Source organism: Herpailurus yagouaroundi, unplaced genomic scaffold (assembly GCF_014898765.1).
Source record: "Herpailurus yagouaroundi ecotype Mexico unplaced genomic scaffold, PumYag 165, whole genome shotgun sequence".
NCBI classification, from domain to species: Eukaryota; Metazoa; Chordata; class Mammalia; order Carnivora; family Felidae; genus Herpailurus; species Herpailurus yagouaroundi.
Window position 1 is genome coordinate 12,610,775 of NW_024412406.1, and position 19,921 is coordinate 12,630,695.

Here is a 19,921-nt window from a genome sequence, read left to right on the forward strand (position 1 = left end):
CATTTACAGTTTGATGTCTCTCTCTGCCATGTGTCCTAACCCTTTACTTTTTAGTGAAGAAAGCAGTCATTTTCCACGGATCCTTTACTTTAGTCCCCTTAAAGTTCTACACTCTTAATCACTTTAGTTCTAATGGTCATGTCAAACCTGCCTCATTCAAAATCCAATAAACCATGGACAACATAGGCTGACAGTCAGTGCTTACTCCCTGACTCCATCCATCTAAATATAGACCTATATATTTAAGAGTTTTCTCCATGCAAGCCACAGGAAAATGTAGGGGCGACATTTTGCAATCACAGATTCTAAGTTCAATCTAAGGGGCTCCACGGTAAACTCTGACCTTTCAGAAGCTCTTTGATCCTTCTGGAGGAGTGATCCCAATCTAAAAGCAGGCCTAACATGCACAGTATGGACCCAAATTGCCCGAGAGACTTAAGACCAAACCAGCTCTTACTCCAAAGTGGATTTTACATTTCTAGCAGATGGGACAATAAAAGCCATGCAAGATGATCCACTGCAGTCTAAATCAGGGGTCTCCAACTCAAATACATAACTGCAGAGGAAAGACGTAACTGATGAGTGGGCTCCTCGTCTAAAGGGAGAGCAGCTAGCAGCATCAACAGATTGGTGCCATGTGGGAATGGCGGCCCAGCCCTGTACACACTGGCAACAAATTAACCCTGTTGCAAGCAAAAGAAAACCTATTTGAAAGTGATTTCCAAATTGTGGTCTAGGGTCTAGATCTGTGTTGTCTAATACAGTAAACGCTAGCCATGTGTGACTACTTAAAATTCAAGGTTTATTTATTCATTTGCAGTACCCACATTGCAAGTGCTCAGTAGACTATGTGCCTTGTGGCTCTCATATTGAACAGCACAAATATAGGACATTTCCATCATTGAAGAAAGTTCTATTGGACAGCACTGGTCTAGACCAATTGGGAATTTTTATTCACTTTAAATGAATTCATTTCTCTATATGGGAGCCTTTGACAGAGACCATGGTACCAACCATGACCTTAAGTGATATCTAGAAGGCTTGCTGAGTACTTGGAGTGGGAGGGATGCAGAGTCCTATGGATTTTATGCCCACAAGGTTGACAGTGGAAACTAACCTCACACTGGCTCTATGCAAAACATTTTAGCTCCGCTGGAGTATGTCATGTTTTGTAGTTGTTATTTTAGTTCAGACTGAATAACAAAGTCACCTAAAAGTAACTATACTATAGCTCTACTTAGAATTTTTGTGTGTGTATGTGGAGGTTTTTAAATTATAATTTGAAGAACAGGCAATACTTCTACCAGAGTTTGTTTCCACCAGCAGAATAAGGAGGAAATAAAACTTTGTAGCTTCTAAGAGGAAATAGGCTTTGTATACTATAGACTCAGAATAATTTATATGACACAGGTTTGCTTGAATAAATACACCTCACTTAGTGGTTGACTTTTGGCATAATTGAATAATGCCTTAATAACATAACAAATCTCTCATTATATCTGAGCTGAGTGGGGTTCTTCTGGAAGGAGAGCTGGTCTGCGATAGGAAATTATTGTGCACAGAAGTCTGAGAGACTGGATGGACCTGTCAGTGCTTAGATTCAGGCAAGACAGAAACCAGTCCCTTGGTTCACTCCCTGAACAATTAGAACATTCCACATATCGCTTTCCTCTTCAGGTGGAAGCCAGGAGTTGGGGATTTTCTCTTGATCTCATTGTTCTGTGCTGGGAGAGGGGCTATGGCAAGTAAATGCCATGAATATTCCTACTGTTTTTGATGTGGTTCTTCTTGGCTACAGGTTCACTTGGGGTACAGGAACCTCTTAACTGGTTTCTGTATTTCTCACAAAGGCAATTGGTCCAGGTATTGTTAAGTTGTGATATGTCTTGTCTCCATGGGCATAGATGGTCCAGGACTTCCTATTCCACCATCTTGCTGATGTCACTTCCTCTGTGTATTTCTTGAATAATTAAAAATTGTTTTTAAAATAGATACTAGTAGTTCCCAATGATTCATGAAAACTTAATCCACAAGCTAATTTAATGACTATGTGTACTCTACTATTTAAAATCCTTCTAGAGAGATAAGCCTGAGTTTCTTCAAGGAAAGAATGAGTGTAGCTCTTGCTTGTTTATTTTTAATATCCTTTCCAGTTGTAACTTTATGTAAGATTAAAGTGCTTATTATATCTCAACTGGTAAGAAATTGAAAGAGACAAAATGAATCAAGTAAGTGCATTTATATAAAATGGTTCTAGCTTGTGTTTTTTTAAAAATACATTCCTGATATAATTTTTGATCTTTCAAATTTTCATAAAGTGTTACTTTTATAATATTAAAGTTATAAAACCAGCAAACAAAAAACTTAGTTTGTACTTAATAGTTTAATATGATTTATTTTTATTATTCTCAGGCAATGGTACAACATAACCGCATAGAGCTTCTCAATCATCCTGTATGTAAAGAATATTTACTTATGAAATGGTGGGTATTAAGCAGTATGTATGTATGTATGTATTTTTTTTTAAGTTTATTTTTGAAAGAGAGAGTGAGCGAGCAAGTAGGGGAAAGGCAGAGAGAAAAACCCAAGCAGGCTCTGCACTGTCAGCATGGAGCCTGATGTGGGGCTTGAACCCAGGAACCATGCGATCATGACGTGATCTAAAATCAACAGTGAGATACTTAATCACCTGCGCCATCCAGGTGCTCCAAGTAGTATTTCTTTTTAATAATTTAAAGTCTCTTAAATAATGTTTTTGATTTTTTTAAGTTTATTGATTTATTTTGAGAGAGAGTGATGTGGGGCAGGGGGGAATCCCCTGTCCGCACTGTCAGAGCAGAGTCCTACACGGGGCTCAAACCTGGGAACCGTGATGTGATGTGAGATCATGATGTGAGCCAAAACCAAGGGTTGGACACCTAACCAACTGAGCTACCCAGATGCCCCTGGACTTTATTATATTAATGTGTTACACTTTGAAAAAGAAATGTGTCAAAGGCAAATGTTTTGGTATTAAGAATGCTGATATTGTTTATTTTTGACATTAAATGAAATATTTAGGAGGTAGAAACCCTTGTGTGAGATACGAAGCAGCATTCCTGGGCCTTGCAGTTTAGTGGACAGTGAAGTGAGAGGGGTACCTGGGAAGAGCAATCAACATGGAAGTCAAAAAATATGAGCTAAAGTCTCTGTTCTTCCGTTAATTGGTGAGATATTTTAAGTAAGTCATGATTTCCTGGGAAGTTGAGATTCTTTTCTGAAAATGAAAAAAGGTGAATTTGAAGATCTTGGTTCTAAAGTTCAATGAATTTACCAAGTAGATTTCTGAGAGAGATTATAACTACCTTTTCCACAGGCTATCTTAAGTAAATATTTTTTGTTGAGATTGTGATTTATTTTTGTAGGTTGGCTTATGGGTTTAGAGCCCATATGATGAACCTAGGATCTTACTGTCTTGGTCTCCTGCCTATGACCTTTCTTGTTGTCAGTATAAAGCCAGGTATGGCTTTCAACTCAACTGGAATCATCAATGAAACTAGTGATCATTCAGAAATATTAGACACCAAGGTATTTTTGATTGGTCATCATATTTCAAATTTTTAAAATAAAAGATTATTACAAGTGTGTTTTTTTCCTCAGAAATGCTAACCTCATAGTAAATCTGAAATATTAAGGCTTTTATTATTATGGACTGTATGATTCATATGTGAACAATTTTTCCTAAGATCTTTTGTGAAATGCGAGGGAATATAAATAATTTGGTCAATAAATGAGTTTGTAAATTAATTTAAAGGAATTGACATATGAGATAGTAGCTTTAATACTGAAGTATATACTACTTTAAAATATGTCTACAATAAGGCAGATTTATGGCTGTCTGGGATTTTAGGAAGAGGGGGTCATTCTTAGCGGATGCATGGCTTCTGTTTGGGAGTGATAGAAAAAAAGTTATAGAGCTAGATGATGATAGATGGTGGCGATGGTTGCATAATATAGTAAATGTACTTCATGCCACAGAATTATACATTTTGAAATGTAAATGTACGTGTAAAATGTAAAACTTTTAAAATGGTACATTTTATGTTATGTGTATTTTACCATAGTAAAACAAATTTTACATAGGTCTACAGATTCATACTCTTTTAGAGTTCATTTGGTGATTTTTGAACCTCTTAGGACATTATGAAATGAGTATGTGTCTTTATATTGGTATCACAGTAATTTTCTGTTTAAAGCAAATATAACGGTACATAGAAATGAAGCAGAAGAAAATAAAATAATAGTGGAAATTATGCAAAAGCAAAAGTGTTTTATTTGCTGTCTTTCATAACTGTGTTTTACACATTTTTGTTTCAGAATTCCTATTCTATAAAAGTTTGCATGATTTTAGTTTTTTTATCAAGTATATTTGGATATTGCAAAGAAGTGGTCCAAATTTTCCAACAGGTACGTGATACATTTTATATCTCTAAAGTTGCAAATATTTTAATATGCAGAACATAAATTGCTAAATTATTATTGAACAATATATGTCAGAATAAAATCACATAACTTGACCAATGTATAGATTGGCAGTACCAAACATAAACTTTTCAAACGTAGAAATCACATGATTTTAGACAAGATTCTTGCATCAGATGGTGCCTATTTGATAAATCTGAAGTAGAGATGTTCTAGTTCTACTAGTCTGTGTGAGTCTGTCTACAAATGAACTTATGAATGACTTTTCTGTATTTTCTCTATCAGTTTGATATTTTGCTAACATGATAGCTGGATTTTGAATTAGGTACGTTTGAATATAACTATTTATAAAGAACTTACTTGGCCCATGGTTCCATTTCAAATGGGTTTTTTAATTCCTTTCTTAATAAGAATGATTTTCTTTACTGGATAAAATTCTCAAGTTATAATAAAAATTGGGAACTTTTTATAGCATAATTTTTACTTCATACATTTAAATGGATGAACCAAGTTCAGATCAGACTCAAGAATTATGTGAATTATCTACAGGTCCTTGCTTTGGTTAATAAATGGCATCAATCTTTTATTTAAAGTCTTTTATTATTCATTTTTTTGTATTTTTGTGAATGTTATTTTTATAAGATATGTAACTTTTATAAGTACCTCATTTTATGTGAAAATTTACTTTTATATAAGCACATTGATACCTGCCTTAAAGAATGTCAATGACCATTACAATGCTTTGCATTTGTTTGGTACTATATATTTGCAAGTGTGTGTGTCTGTATATAGTTTCAGTAGATTGTCACAATTCTGAGACTTAGACTGTATTGTTCCATTGTAGTTTGAATGATTTAGGGCATATTATTTAATCTCATCATAATTCTCATTTTTTATAGATTATACTCTAAATTGAACTATAAAGTTATATGATTTCTCTAACAGACTTGGTTTCCACATTTTTTAATTGATACTGAAATTGTCACCTCTATAGAAAATTTGATGTCCAAAACTTGAAATTTTTAATGATAGGAAATGACATCAAATTGTTACGACAATTAAGTCTTAGCATAGGTCTCAAACCTCCTTAGAAGAAGCTTTAGTTCATTTGTATCCTGAGAAATCTATATGCATGTCCTTACACAGGCATAAAGGAATCACTAAACCAACCTGCAGCTCCCCAGGACTTTCCTTAAGAAGGAATGGACTCAGAGAAAGCCCACAAAGTTGTAGAATTTACTTAGGCATCAGATTCCCAAAGTGCCAATTCAACAGAAGAGATTGGGCCACCTTCAACACTGGTTCATACCCAGGGCTGAGTGTAGTCCAGGATGGCAGAAGCTGGCTCCTTGGTCCTAAACCTGTCCAACTGCAATGCCAGATAGTTGTTGCTACTGGTCAACATTATATATATACATATACATATATATATGTATATATATGTATGTATACACACATATATATATATATATACATGTATTTATATATATATGCACGTGTATATATATACGTATATATAAAATCATCCATAAGATGCTCGGTCCTGGTCTCTACATGTGGTAATTCTGAATTCTTTTTAACCCCAGAAAAGGAATTACATCTTGGATAATGCCAATGGAGCTGAATGGATTATCTACACAACAAGTATCATTTTTGTGTCACCCTTATTCATTGGTATACCAGCTTATGTGCAGTGGCAATGTGGAGCGATTGCTATATACTTCTACTGGATGAACTTCTTACTGTATCTCCAAAGGTAAAGCAAGCTTGAATGATTTCTGTATCCCTTAGACATTTTTAATATTAAAAGAATAACTGTTTTAAGTACCATATTTATAATTGGCTTATTCCTTTTCCAATTGTTTTAGACTGTGGAGGTACTTTAATATGTATTAAGGAAAAGGGGAGGGAGGTTTGGAGTTCAGAGTATAGACCAGGATTTTTCAACCTTGGCACTACTGAAATTTGGGGCCAGATAATTTTTTGTTGTGGGGGGCTGTCCTGTGCATTGTAAAATGTTTAACAGCATCCCTGGCCTCTATCCACTAGATGACCAGTAGAACCCCCCTCCCCACCATGTGACAACAAAAAGTGTATCCAGATATTGCCAAATATCTTCTGAGTGGCAAAATTAATTACTCCAGGTCAAGACAAATCTAGATTAAATGGGGGGAGTAAATGGGAATAAAAGTATTGGCTATTCTTGGTTTTACTTGGTATTATTTGCTAAGCATTTACTTCAGATTAAAACAATCAAAATAAAGTGATAGGTATGGGGAATAATAGCGATTTAGGAGAAGAAAATAAGTTTAAAGAATCTAATTCTAGAGGGGGAACAAAGGGCAAAGCTCTCCTACCTCCCATACTTGTTATTTCACATATCTTAACATTTACATCTAGTTATTGTAAAGATAACTTGTAATCGCTTGTGGTATATAAAAGAAGATGAAGGGCTAAGTAACTTCCCCAGGATCTCAACTAGTAAGTCAAGATGTAAGCACTTTTACCCGTCTTTCCAACCCCAGGGACAATGCTTTCCCTACCATATTTTCTGTATGTCATGCACACAATGCTGGAGGCTTGAAGCCAGCTCCTTTAAAAGGACATGGTATAGTGGGAAGAGCAGTGGTCTGGACATCAAGAGGCTTCAGGGCAAGTCTAGGTACTGTCATTCCTTTGGCTTTGTCATCAGTGACCTTACCGACTTACTAGACAACTCTTGGGAGCTAAGTTTCTGAAACCTCTGAAGTCCTTTGGAGCTTTAAACTCTTGTGATTCCCCTTTTAACAAGTTGTCTTTGCCAAAGGAAATGTCCACATTGGTGGCTGGATGGCACACCCATTATCTACCCAAACATTTCACAATGTTGGTTGCTGGGAAAGAAAAAAGAACCCTCAGGAGGTCATGAGGATGGTGAATAAACCATACGCAGGTGCCCTTCAGGTACATGAGCTCATGTAGGGTCTCCACTGGCTGCATCACCCATCTCACCTCTCAGATCCATTTATCAAGCTTTGGTAGCACTTTCTTTGATACTGGGAAGATTTTTCTCTCCTCCTTTGTGTGAAGTAATGCCTAGTGGTCAAGTTGTAGGACAAAGATCAACGTTAACAAGAAGGAAGAAGCAGCAAAGCTGTTTAGTGAACAGTTTGAAAGTAAGATGACTATTCATGAATTCTGTCTCCTTTTTGAAAGCGTGACTCACCTGTGAAACCTAGTACCTAATGCATGATAAATATAGACATTGAATGAAATACAGTTTGGCCAGAAAAGTGAATATATAATTTTTAAATATGCCTAGATTTGAAAATTGTGGAATTTTCATCGTTATGTTGGAGGTAGTTATGAAAACTCTGTTGAGGTCTACAGTCGTGTTTGTCTTTCTACTTTTGGCTTTTGGCCTCAGTTTCTACGTCCTCCTGAGTATACAGGTGAGGCACTTGCATCAGTACTTGATTCTGTTGCTGTGAATATTGGGAGTACGTATTTATACTTAAATCTGAATGGCCTAGAAAATTTATAGTAATAGGACTTTATCTTTTTGTCTGATAAAATAGCCTTCAAATGATTTTTATCGCAGCCCTACCTCATGACTTTTTCCCATTGTCAAAAAGTTTAAATATAATGCATGAGTATTTGTTATATGTGTAGAAAAGATATTCTTGATGACTTTATCACCAATTTATTAGTAGTTCTTATCAGCCATAGTCCTGTGATTTAAAAGAGTATTTTAAATATGATTTTTATCATTTTACTCTTCAGAAAACATTTTTTTCATTGTACACGTTTTGCATTGCATTTTTACCTTACCATCTTTTCTCAGGATGCTTTCAGCTCTCCATTGCTTTCTATAATCCAGACCTTCAGCATGATGCTAGGAGATATTAATTACCGTGATGCCTTCCTAGAACCATTTTTGAGAAATGAATTGGTATATCCAGTTCTGTCTTTTGCACAGCTTATTGCCTTCACAATGTTTGTCCCAATTGTGCTCATGAATTTACTTGTAAGTAATTTATCCTTGTGTTTTCTGTTTGTTGATCATTTGGGGCATTTGACAATGATCATTATTTTTAGCCTCCTTAATCTTCCTCCATGAAAGGAATTAGGGACTATTATAAAATCCACTCATTCAACATTTATTTAGTACCAGACACAGCACTAAAGCCCAGGGGATGCCAAGATGCATTCACTTGGCAGATACTTATGAATAATCTAGACACTGATCCAGGTGCTGGGATACAGTGGTGAATAGACCAATACCCCGTCCTTACATTATAAACTAGTCATGGGGTAGTAAATAAATATGTAGTATAATGTTATGGGAGTGATAAATGCTATCTATGAAGAACTATAAAGCAGAATAAGGAAATAAAGATAAATGGTGTGTACTGCTCTGGTGTTAGGGTGGGGGGCAGAGGTTAGGCAGAGACCTTGGGGGAATAAAGGATTAAACCTCATCTCTGCTCTTAAATTTCTCATCGACCAGATATTCAAGTGGCAAAGAGCCTCTCAGGCATGAGGGCATCTGTGGCATTCAGATGCCATCTCTAAACCAGTTACAGGTTGAAAATCCTCAGCAGATGTGAACATGCCCTTCACAGAGAACCTGCTCTAGCCATGACCACGTTAGCCAATAAAGACAGAAGCACATCTCAGGTCCATGGAGAGCCCAAGCTGACCTGACAGTGCATGTTTTTTCCTTATTTATGCATATATGCACACATTCAATACATTTTCTGAGTGAGACTATGCACCAGAGATTGTCCTGTACAATGTTTCTGGAAAGAAAAAAAAAATACTACTTAATGTTTTGATTCACTTACTTGATACAAATCCAGAGTTTTATTTTGATGACCTAGAAACATAAAGGATAGCGCTAAGAATAATTAAGAATGACATAAAGCCCACATTCTTCTCTTAGAATTGCTGACGTTTCAGAAGATAATTATCTAGAAGATTCGGCTTAGCATTAGTACATGTTAGTGCCATCTCTACCTGCATGTCCCAGAGGAAAATCAGTCCCAAAAGAGCCAACCAAGACTCCATGTTTTCTTTCCTTCAAACTTTGCTGCCACCTCTCAGTACCACCTCCTGGTCCTCTAACTCAGATCATTGGAAGATACTCTAGATTCAGCCCTGCCCTTTGCTCAGTTCTTCTGGTAAATATTTTCCTCTTACACCCACTTCCATTTGCCTTACACCCTCATGGTTCCTCATCCATATTGCTGCAGTAGCCCAAACAGTCTCTCTCCTCTCACTTCTGTCTAATCTTTCCTGAAATTGTCACCACAGTGATATTCTGATAAGGAAAAGCTGGGCCTGTCAGGCCTTTTTTTTTTTTTTTTTTTTTCCTTCTATGCCTCTTCAACTCAGTCTAAACCCATCAGCATGGCGTGCAAGGATCCTCATGATCTGGGTCTTACCCAGATCTCATCCACCCCTCCCACTGTTGGCAAGATTTGCCTAGACATGTACCGTCAACTTTCACTGAGCATGCCCTACATTCCTTTGTGCCTGAGCTCCACACAAGCTGTTCCTTTTCCTCGAAGACCTTCCCACTTTGGGTTAATTCTTTCTAAGCTGTTAACACTCAGCTCTCAAGCATCAGATCTCCTGGGTAGACCTTCCTAACCAACACCCTCCACCGCATCATCCTATCTAAATTGGATGCCCCTTCCTCGTATTCTCAAAATTTTTAGGACACAAATCAGAAAAAGGTAATAAAACCTACTTCCTAGGTTATTAGGACAAAAGGAGTTAATACAAAGCATTTGAGGGACATCTGGGTAGCTCAGTTGGTTAATCGTTCAAGTCTCAATTTCAGCTCAGGGTTATGGGATTGAGCCCCATATCAGGCTCCCCATTGAGTATGGAGCCTGCTTAAAATCTTCTCTTTCTCCCTCTTCCCCTCTCCACCAGTTATATTCTCTTTCTCAAGTAAAAGTAAAGCATTCAAAACCGTGGTTGGCACATGATAAGCACTCAGTAAATGTTAGCTACTATTAAATATTAGTAACTTATCTACTCTATGACTCACAAAATCAGATGTCTTTAGATCTCAGGCAAGTATCTTAAATGGGTGAAGCAGTCAGTATGAGACTATTTTTTTTATTTTATTTATTTAGTGTGTGTGAGAGAGAGAGGGAGGGAGGGAGGGAGACAGAGAACCCAAAGCAGTCTCCATGCTGACAGCAGAGAGCCCAATGCAGGGCTCAAACTCATAAACTAGGAGATCATGACCTGAGCCAAAGTTGGGCATTCAACCGACTGAGCCACTCAGGTGCCCCAAGACCACTAGTTTTGATGGTGGCTGATATAAACTAGAGATACTGCCTACCTAAAGGCTTCCGCGTTAAAAATAAACATTATCCTGCCAAATAAAGTGTCTGACTGTAGATAGTTCTAAATGCTAGTCTGCACACCCTAGCATATACTCTTCGCTACTTATTCACTCAGTGACTATTCTGTGTATCTACTACATGCTCTGCATGGTTCTAAGCACTGGGCATCCAGTGGTGCCCCAAACAGAGCCCCTCTCGTGGAATTTACTTGACTTTGAGCTTCTTGAGAGCATCAGCATCCAGGAGGCTGGTCGAGCATAGACAGGTACTGGTTATCTAACAAATATGAGTCAGCTAATTTAAGTAAGCGATTTCATTTGGATTGAGTAGAGGTGAGCGTCCCCTCACCTAATTCTATCTGGCCACAGATTTCTAGATACAGTTACTGCTTTATTTTTTTAATCAAAGCCACACCCACCCTTGAAGCGTACCTTTTCCTGCCAAACATACGTAAGGTATAAATTCCCGCATTGCCTCAGTTTACTATTTTAACTTTTCTGTGTTGTCCGCTCACTCGTTTACCTAGATGCTAAACTCCTGGAATCTGAAACCATTTGCATGGCCACCCCAATGGCATTTGATACCATATGACCCCTGTCCTCTTCAAAAAGAACATTTTTATTTTAAATAATTTCAGATTCACGTGTCTTAATTTTTTATGATAACACTTAAGGTTACTGAACCCACCAGTGTGGCCACCAGTGTTACAAAGGTGTACAGATTTTGCAGTTTTCTGTAAGATGTGTTGGCAAAAGTATGTTAAGGCCACTAGTAGGCAATTATATGCCCACTCCCCCACTGCAGCTAGAGAGACCTTTAGTGCATTTATAGGTGCGCCATTAAATTGGCAATGACTCAATGCTGTGTTGTACTTCAGATTGGGTTGGCAGTTGGTGACATTGCAGAAGTCCAGAAGCACGCATTGTTGAAGAGGATTGCTATGCAGGTAAGTCTTACGTTTATTTAAAATGTATTGAAATTAGCACCACCCTAATTTTCCATGTATAAGAATAGCTGATTTCTGAGAACAGGTATTTAAGACAGGTACTTTGTGAGTCCTAAAGCACCGCACCATACGGTACCTTGTTGTGCACGTTCTCTGGCGTGCCTGTTTTCATTAGTTTTTACTCTCTGACCACAGCATTTTCTCAGAACAATCTGAGCAGAGAAATTGAGACATTACCTGAGCTTTTTAAAATGTCAACATGCAGCCAACCAGGTAGCTATCTGCTAAATAAGAATTATCGCAGGTGTGAGGTATTCTGTCCTGTCACAGCCCAGCTCTTCCTAGGACCCCTTGATACTCTGGCCATCGCACTGCAAGCTTCCCACATAACGTGTTATATTGAAGTGTTCACTGCATCCATGAGGTTTTGTTCTTTTGTGACCTCCCTTACGTTTTTCCTTGGCTACTGAATCTTGTGAGGTGGTTCCTGTTACACAATGCAAAACTATTTCTATGCTCTCATTTGCATTGTGTTTATCAGATTTGAACGGGAATATCTGATGCTTCAAAAATACCTGATGACCAGTTGAACGTACACATTAAAAAACTTAGGCAAGTTCAAGAGAAAGACAAATTCATGTTAAGAGGTAACTCTCCCCTCACTCTTCACTGTTCTTTGTCACGCTTCATTCTTCTCTGTTACTCATTCTGCTATACGTCAGCACATATTTATTTCTAAAAAATGCTCCAGTACGTGGTATGTGCAGAGTACAACTGACCATGAGAACCCAGAGGAGTTAAAGGCCTGTGTGACCTTTGACTTCACTAAGTAAAATAAGTCTAACTGGAGAGCACACCAATTAAACAGTCAGAGTTTAAAATCTCAAAATCAACTTAGAACCATCCTTAAACTCTATGCTCTGTGACTAAGCTGCGTATTATGCAGAGGACTTGGCACATTTAAAGAACAAAAGTACATAAATTAAATGGTTAAAATATTAGGTACAGAAAATAAACAGTTATGGAAATGCTACATGGAAGAGTTGGCACGTGAACCAGATGTTGAAAGATGGGATTTAGAGGAACAGCAAGACTGGTCCAGAAAGGCAGGACCCAGCAGGAGCAATGGGCTAAAGGCGGAACAAGGAGAAATGGCTAAGGAAGGGTGAAGGGCCCCTGGCCTGGAGGGATGGCTCCTTAGAGAGTATTAAGGTGGCCCAAGATGATAGAGCGCTTTATTAAAAAAAGAGCTAACAAACGAGGAAAACCTTAGCTTTGAAAGACAGGGCAGTAAAGGGTGAAGTGCTCCAAGTTATTTTGTTAGTGGGAAGTCATTACCAGCTCTTCCAAAGAATGGGAACAAAATGGGAGTAGTACGTAAGATGATCTATTATCACCTTAGCGGGGAAAGTTCAGAGGAAGGAAGAGCTAACTGACCAGTTATTACCACAACAAAGATGGAGTGTAGGACTCCAGGTAGGTGGATGAAGAGAGGAAAAGAGATGCAAAAAGGCCTCTTCACAGACATGTCATTACTTCATAACTAGTAATTCCTGAAAAGATCAAGGAAGAACAATATAAGCAACAGCACTAGACGTCTAGGGGAGAGCCACTAAACTGCAGTTTCAGTGCGGATGATTTGAAAAGCACAGCTCTATATCAGAGTTGATCTCCCCTGAAACACAACGGCACAAAGGCCCATAAAGTAAACGGCAAAGCAAGTACTCCCGTGTTAGCGGTTCTTGTTTTGGATCACAAAGAGCATTGACTGGAAAACCAGGAAGCCATTCTCTTAGTTCTCTGAGTTTTTTTTAAAGCAAATCTCTACATCCATGTACAACTCTCTATGTCAGACTTATAACCGAAGTCTGAGGCCGCATCAGAACGAGGGCATAAGGGGACAGGCAGCAGCACGTGTCACAGAGAGAGACATTCGTCTTCTCACAGAGTCGTCTCAGACCTAAGTGGGGACAGCACATGTGGGGAGGTCTAACAGTTACACAGGGACAGGAGTTGTGAGTATTGTGAGGGGCTTAGAGCTGTTTAGTTTTTAACATTTGGTGACCACACGTCCAGCACAGGCTGGCAGCTGTAGACACTCCACAGATGTTCACGTCCAGGCCGCAAATCACAAAAGGAAATGCACAGAGTGCTCTTACCTTCAACACGGAAAACCTGCCAGTTAGAGGAGGTGGAGATGCTCCCTGAGCCCAGAGAAGCCATGGGCAATGGGTCCCACTAGACCCACCAAGGGGGGCTGCTTGCCATCCTCCCCAGGACCCTGAGAGAGAATATCTGGCAGGTCCTATGTGGAAAACAAATAAGGTTAAGACAAAACATGTGCTTGATCTGTTGGCAAACACCAGGCTTGAATAAATCTTTTTCAGTGAAGTTTAAGTAAGGGAATAACATGTGACCTCTGAAAAAAATGTTATTGCAAAGGGAAAGGAATATTGACCTTAAGACCCAAGGGGAAAAGGAACCTTGGAAGTTATTATAGAAACTCAAACATCTAATTGGTATTATTAATAAAATACAAGAAAACATAGCTTCTCTTGAAACTGGAACTAATATATAGCATGTTATGTGGTGGTAAGTGCTACAAAAATAGGGGAGCAATATGTGGAAGAGGGGCCCAAAGCTTTAAACATCTCACCATTTGTGGATGGAAGCCACTAAGCCACTTAAATACCCACATATAAAAAAGCCTATGGTCTTAGCAAACTCTCATCTATGTGGTAATTACAATAAACCATTCTAAACAAGAGACACAAAGGGCTATAAAAAAAGAGTGGAAGACAAATTTGGTAAACAAAAAGTTGAAAATATGAGAAACTATCAACTCAAGGTAAATCCATTAAATGAGACAAAGGATTGTTATCTCTGAAAATAGAAACTGTAGTCAAGATATGGGGCACCTGGGTGGTTCAGTCAGTTAAGCGTCCGACTTCGGCCTAGCTCATGATGGTTCCCGAGTTCCAGCCCCAGAGCAGGCTCTGTGCTGACAGCTCAGAGCCTGGAACCTATTTCAGATTCTGTGTCTCTCTCTGCCCCTCCCCCATTCACACTTTGTCCTATCTCAAAAATAAACATTAAAAAAAAAATTGTAGTCAAGATACAGCATGGATAACCCATTTTGCACCAGATCGCACAGGGTGAAACGTCGATGAAGTACTCTCAGGTGTGCCGGTTGTAATCCTTTCAGTGCTTACCACTGTTTTCCTCCATCGAAGCACCATTTCCTGTCCTGCCACAGGCGCGCCTTCATACCAGCACACTGCGCAGTCGTGCACATTTTCTGTTAACACCCCAGGGGATGGACGGAGGCTTTTTCTTATGGGCCCAGTGTCAGTCACAGTCCCTGAACAGTGAACAGCTGCTCACTTGAGTTGAACTTCTTCTTTAAACAATTTGCCCCAACTGCATATCGCTGCCCCTGTCTTGTCGGTGATGGAGAGGAGAGATGGGAAACCTGGCCAGCCCAGCTGCGTGGCGTAAGGCAGGACGCAGGAGTCGTTTTTCAGTTTACTGTACTCATCGCTGTCTCTGTGTAGTGTAAGGATTCTAGATACTTCTTAATCATTTCTCTCAATAAATCCAAAATGCGCTTTAGGTGGAACTTCATACCAGCTTAGAGAAGAAGCTGCCACTGTGGTTCCTACGCAAAGTAGATCAGAAATCCGTCATCGTGTATCCCAACAGACCCAGATGTACAGGGTTATTAGTAAGTACATGTGAAAAATACCAGCGTGGAGAATGTGCTGCTGCTTGACATTCACTCGTTGTGTTATCCTTAAGGGTACCCTTCTATAGACTTTGAGTCACTGTGCCTGTGGAAAAGAAGGAATTGTGACTTAAAAAAAAACAACAAAGTGCATGATTACCCAACAGTGTGAAAAGCGATGGGCAGTGGGAGGGAGACCTGTGCTCCTTCTTCCTAGTGGCTCATTCACAGCATCAGTGTTAAACATGTACCACATCCCTGTGAGAGCACATGGGTGGGTGGGTGGACTGACTGTACCTTGTAAGTATCTTTTTTTAAAGTGCAGGTGTACCTTTCTTGTTTTTCCCAGTCACCTATCATTTATATGCATGTGCAAATATGTGTGTGTCTGTGTGAAAATATAGAGCACATATGTACATTCAGGTACATATATGCACACACATGCGCATGGAGAGTGTGCATTATAGAAAATACACTAGATATCAAAGACTAAACAAGGCCACTGCATTATAATGATAAAGGGACTGTATTGAGAGTCAGAAGTACTGGATGCTAATCCTGATCATGCCTGGGCTTCCTCCTAGTTCTATGAACATTCTGAGTTCTTTGCATGTTAATTTTCCATGCTGTGGTCATAAAATGATAAAGTTGATTTGGGTATTGGCCTAGGCCTTATTCTAACTACACTAGCTCCCTGTATAATGTTGTTCATACCCGTGTTTGCAACTACTCACTCCTGAAACACAGAAGGCTTGGCAATTCATTCTTCTGGGAGCTCTCTTTGAGTTCCAGGCTCTTCTGTCCAACTGTCTACCTGACATCTTCACTGGTATGGCTCAAAGGTACCTCACATTCAGCATATTCAGAATAAACTCTTCAAAAGGAACTCACAGTTTTCACTCCTCCCAGGTTTCAGTCTCCCTGCAGGGAAAGAATGACAGAGCCTCCTCTCTCCAAAGTTTCTTGCTTCAGTTAACATCACCACCATTCATTTGCCTGTGCAAGAGGTCATCCTTGACCTCCTTTCCCTCTCCTCACCCCTCACACCCAGTCACTCCCTTGTTTGGTTGATCAGTCTTCCTGGTTGGCCTGTGCAAGTTGCCATCTTCTCTTCCGTGGACTCCTAGGATTGACTCATTGATTCCTGGTCATTTCACGTCCGCCCTTAATGCTTTCCAGTCTACCAATGGTTTAAAAAACACTAAATTTTGAAAACACACATTAAAATGGCATTTCTGAAATTTCCTCATGGGAAATTCAGTTGTGCAGAGCAGTTTTAGAGAAAGAACTAATCCTGTGTGGAATACCACTGACGATGGACATTTTTCATGAGAAAATATAAAATGATTCAGTTTTACCTTTTCATAAATAATCCACCACTCCAATTTTCTCCTTCTTCTAGATTATCTGTACATCTCATACTTCCCTTTATTATAATTATGTATGAGTTAGTGGTATAGCTCTTTATACGTCTATTTCTCTCAAAAGACTGTGAGCACCTTGAGGGTCATAGTCGTGTCTTAGAATATCTGTGGTGTGATCGTACCTGGCTCAGTAGCTGAATCATGGTGCATGTGCAAGAAATAGTTTCTGAAGAGTTCAACCTGAGTAATAATTAATCTTTTATCCCGCAGGCTATATTTCATTTTATTTTTTATACCCAAGAAGAAAGGCAGGAAATTCCAAATGTTGACACATCTCTGGAAACAGAAATATTGAAGCAGAAATATCGGTATGTATTTTTCCTTATCTGTATTTGATAAAACTTTTAAATAATGATGTAAGGTTATGTTGTATAGTTGTGTTTATTTCACATATTAAGTCGTACTTTTAATTGACTGATGTCATAGCATATTGAGAATCATTTGAACATCATTTTTAGACCCAACAACTTATGTGCTGCAATTCACCAGTTTGCCAATTAGTGTTTTAAACCACATTCCCATGATCCATCCGGATTCATACATCAAAGCTTTGAAAGTTTGGAGAATTCCAAGAGAAGCTGTATAGAGTGTGCAGTGGTTGAGCATGAGGGCTTTAGAATCAACTGATCTGAGTTTAAGGCCCTCTTCAACTACTTCCTAATGCACTGACCTGGGCAAAGCGGTTTCATCTTTCTGTGAAACTGTGTTTTAATCTTTAAAATGGGAGCAAAAATAAACTAGGAAAAACAAACTTAAAAAATATGTATTGCTGGGGCCCCTGGGTGGCTCAGTCAGTTGAGCATCCGACTTTGGCTCAGGTCATGATCTCTGGTTCATGAGTTCAAGCCCCATGTCCAGCTCTGTGAGGACAGCTCAGAGCCTGGAGCCTGCTTTGCATTCTGTGTCTCCCTCTCTCTCTCTGCCTCTTCCCTGCTCGTGTGCGCTCTCTCAAAAAATAAACATTAAAATATTTTTTAAAAATATGTATTGCTTACAAAGATTATAAGTACCAGGATGCTGTGACCTGAGCACAGCTCATCTGATCTAGGACACTTCTAGTAACCTGGGCCTTCCTGCACTCAGAGACTGAGAAGATAACTGAAAACAAGTTCATGAGCCCTGTATATCCTTTTAGGCTGAAGGATCTCACTTCTCTTGTGGAGAAACAGCATGAGCTTATTAAACTCATCATTCAGAAGATGGAAATCATCTCTGAGACAGAGGATGAAGACAACCATCATTCTTTTCAAGACAGGTTTAAAAAAGAGCAGTTAGAACAAAGGAATAGCAAATGGAATTCTGTGTTGAAAGCAGTAAAGGCAAAAACACACTGCCCTTAGCCTGCAACGGGGCTTCCTATCGTGGGGGCGGTGGTTTGCAGGACCCTATTGGGTCTCATTTCCAGTTTGGAAAGAGTGAGGAAAAAGTAGAAATAGGATTATGATTTCATGATTTGCAAAATGGTGGTTCCTGCATTCTTTGTAAAGAAACTACATCTTTCTCTCTTTTCATATTTTATGCCAGTTACTATGTATAGAGAATGTCTTTGCTAGTAAGTTCAAGTTGCACTTCACTCCTCATTATTTGAATGGGTAGAAAACTAATTTGGTAGAACACAAATTTTAATAAGAAGTAAATGCAACTGTTAAATGTAACACAAATGTTAATACTGGATTCCTGCTTGATAATTGTATAATAGTCATATTACCTGATTACCTATTATATGATGTACAAGTACATCATATAATAAAATATTAGGTTATACCATTCAGGTACGTGTTTTTGGTGTTGGAAGAACCTGTGTGTGGAACCCTGTGTCCTCTCTTCCAACTATAAGAAATTGCCACACCCTTCTTGTTGCTCCTAACAAACCTGATGTCACTCTGAGTTGGGATTCAAATAGACCTTATGATATGCGTGGGTTTTACTATGGATATAGATAGTATATGTTATTTCTGTATTTTTGGTTTGCTAATAATCAATCATAATAAATGTAAAGCCTATATAGTCACCTCACTGATAATTGTGTGAGCTTTTTATTGCAATTAGTTTGAGATTTATAAAAATGCTTCCATCACATATGGAAATAGAGAAACACACTATAGTCCAATATATCTGATGAACATAGATGCAAAAATCCTCAGCAAAATGTTAGCAACCCGAATCCAACAATACATTTTTTAAAAAATCATATACTACTATCAAGTGGGATTTATTGCCAGGATGCAAGAGTTGTTCAATATTTGCAGAACAGCCAACATGACACATCACATCAATAAGAGAAAGGATAAAAATCATATATCATAGGTGCCAAAAAAGCATTAGACAAAGTACAACATCCATTCATAATAAAAAAAAAAAAATCCTCTGCAGAGTAGGTCTACAGGGAACCTATCTCAATGTTGTAAAGGCCTTATATGGAAAACCCACAGTCAACATCATCCTCAATGGTGGAAAACTGAGTGCTTTTCCCCTAAGGTCAGGAATAAGGCAAAGGTGTCCACCCTCACCACTTTTCTCAACATAGTACTGGAAGTCTTAGCCGCAGCAATTAGACTATATACAGAAATGGAAGGCATCCAAATTGGTAAAGAAAAAATATAACTCTCATTATGTGTAGGTTATATGACACTGTATATACAAAACTCTAAAGACTCCACCAAAAAATTACTAGAACTGATAAATCAGTAAAGTCACAGCATGCAAAATCAATATACAGAAATCTGTTGCATTCCTATACACTGAGTTCAGCAGAAAGTGAAATTAAGAAAATAATCCCATTTATAATTCCACCAAAACAATAAAATATCTAGGAATGAACTTAACCAAAGAGGCAAAAGACTTGTACTCTGAGAACTGTAAAACACTGATAAAAGAAATTCAAGACAATGCAAAAGAACAGACCTTCCATGTTCGTGGGGTGGAAGAATATCGTTAAAGTGTCCATACTACCCAAAGCAGTCTACAGGTTTAATGCAGTCCCCGTCAAAATACCAATAGCATTTTTCACAGGCTAGAACAT

The 19,921-nt window shown here is 38.5% G+C and overlaps 1 protein-coding gene across 1 annotated transcript in view; it reads left to right on the top strand.

The window, feature by feature from the left end:
- The window catches only part of TRPA1 (transient receptor potential cation channel subfamily A member 1), a 55,920-nt gene extending 37,001 nt beyond the window's left edge, over positions 1 to 18,919 (top strand). The window contains exons 18-27 of the mRNA XM_040487607.1: positions 2,413 to 2,483; positions 3,405 to 3,567; positions 4,357 to 4,446; positions 6,048 to 6,217; positions 7,763 to 7,892; positions 8,285 to 8,467; positions 11,683 to 11,751; positions 15,365 to 15,475; positions 17,110 to 17,207; positions 18,035 to 18,919. Coding sequence (XP_040343541.1) covers positions 2,413 to 2,483; positions 3,405 to 3,567; positions 4,357 to 4,446; positions 6,048 to 6,217; positions 7,763 to 7,892; positions 8,285 to 8,467; positions 11,683 to 11,751; positions 15,365 to 15,475; positions 17,110 to 17,207; positions 18,035 to 18,239 — 1,290 coding nt within the window. The 3' untranslated portion in view covers positions 18,240 to 18,919. The remainder of the gene's footprint in view (positions 1 to 2,412; positions 2,484 to 3,404; positions 3,568 to 4,356; positions 4,447 to 6,047; positions 6,218 to 7,762; positions 7,893 to 8,284; positions 8,468 to 11,682; positions 11,752 to 15,364; positions 15,476 to 17,109; positions 17,208 to 18,034) is intronic.
- Positions 18,920 to 19,921: the final 1,002 nt, after the last annotated feature.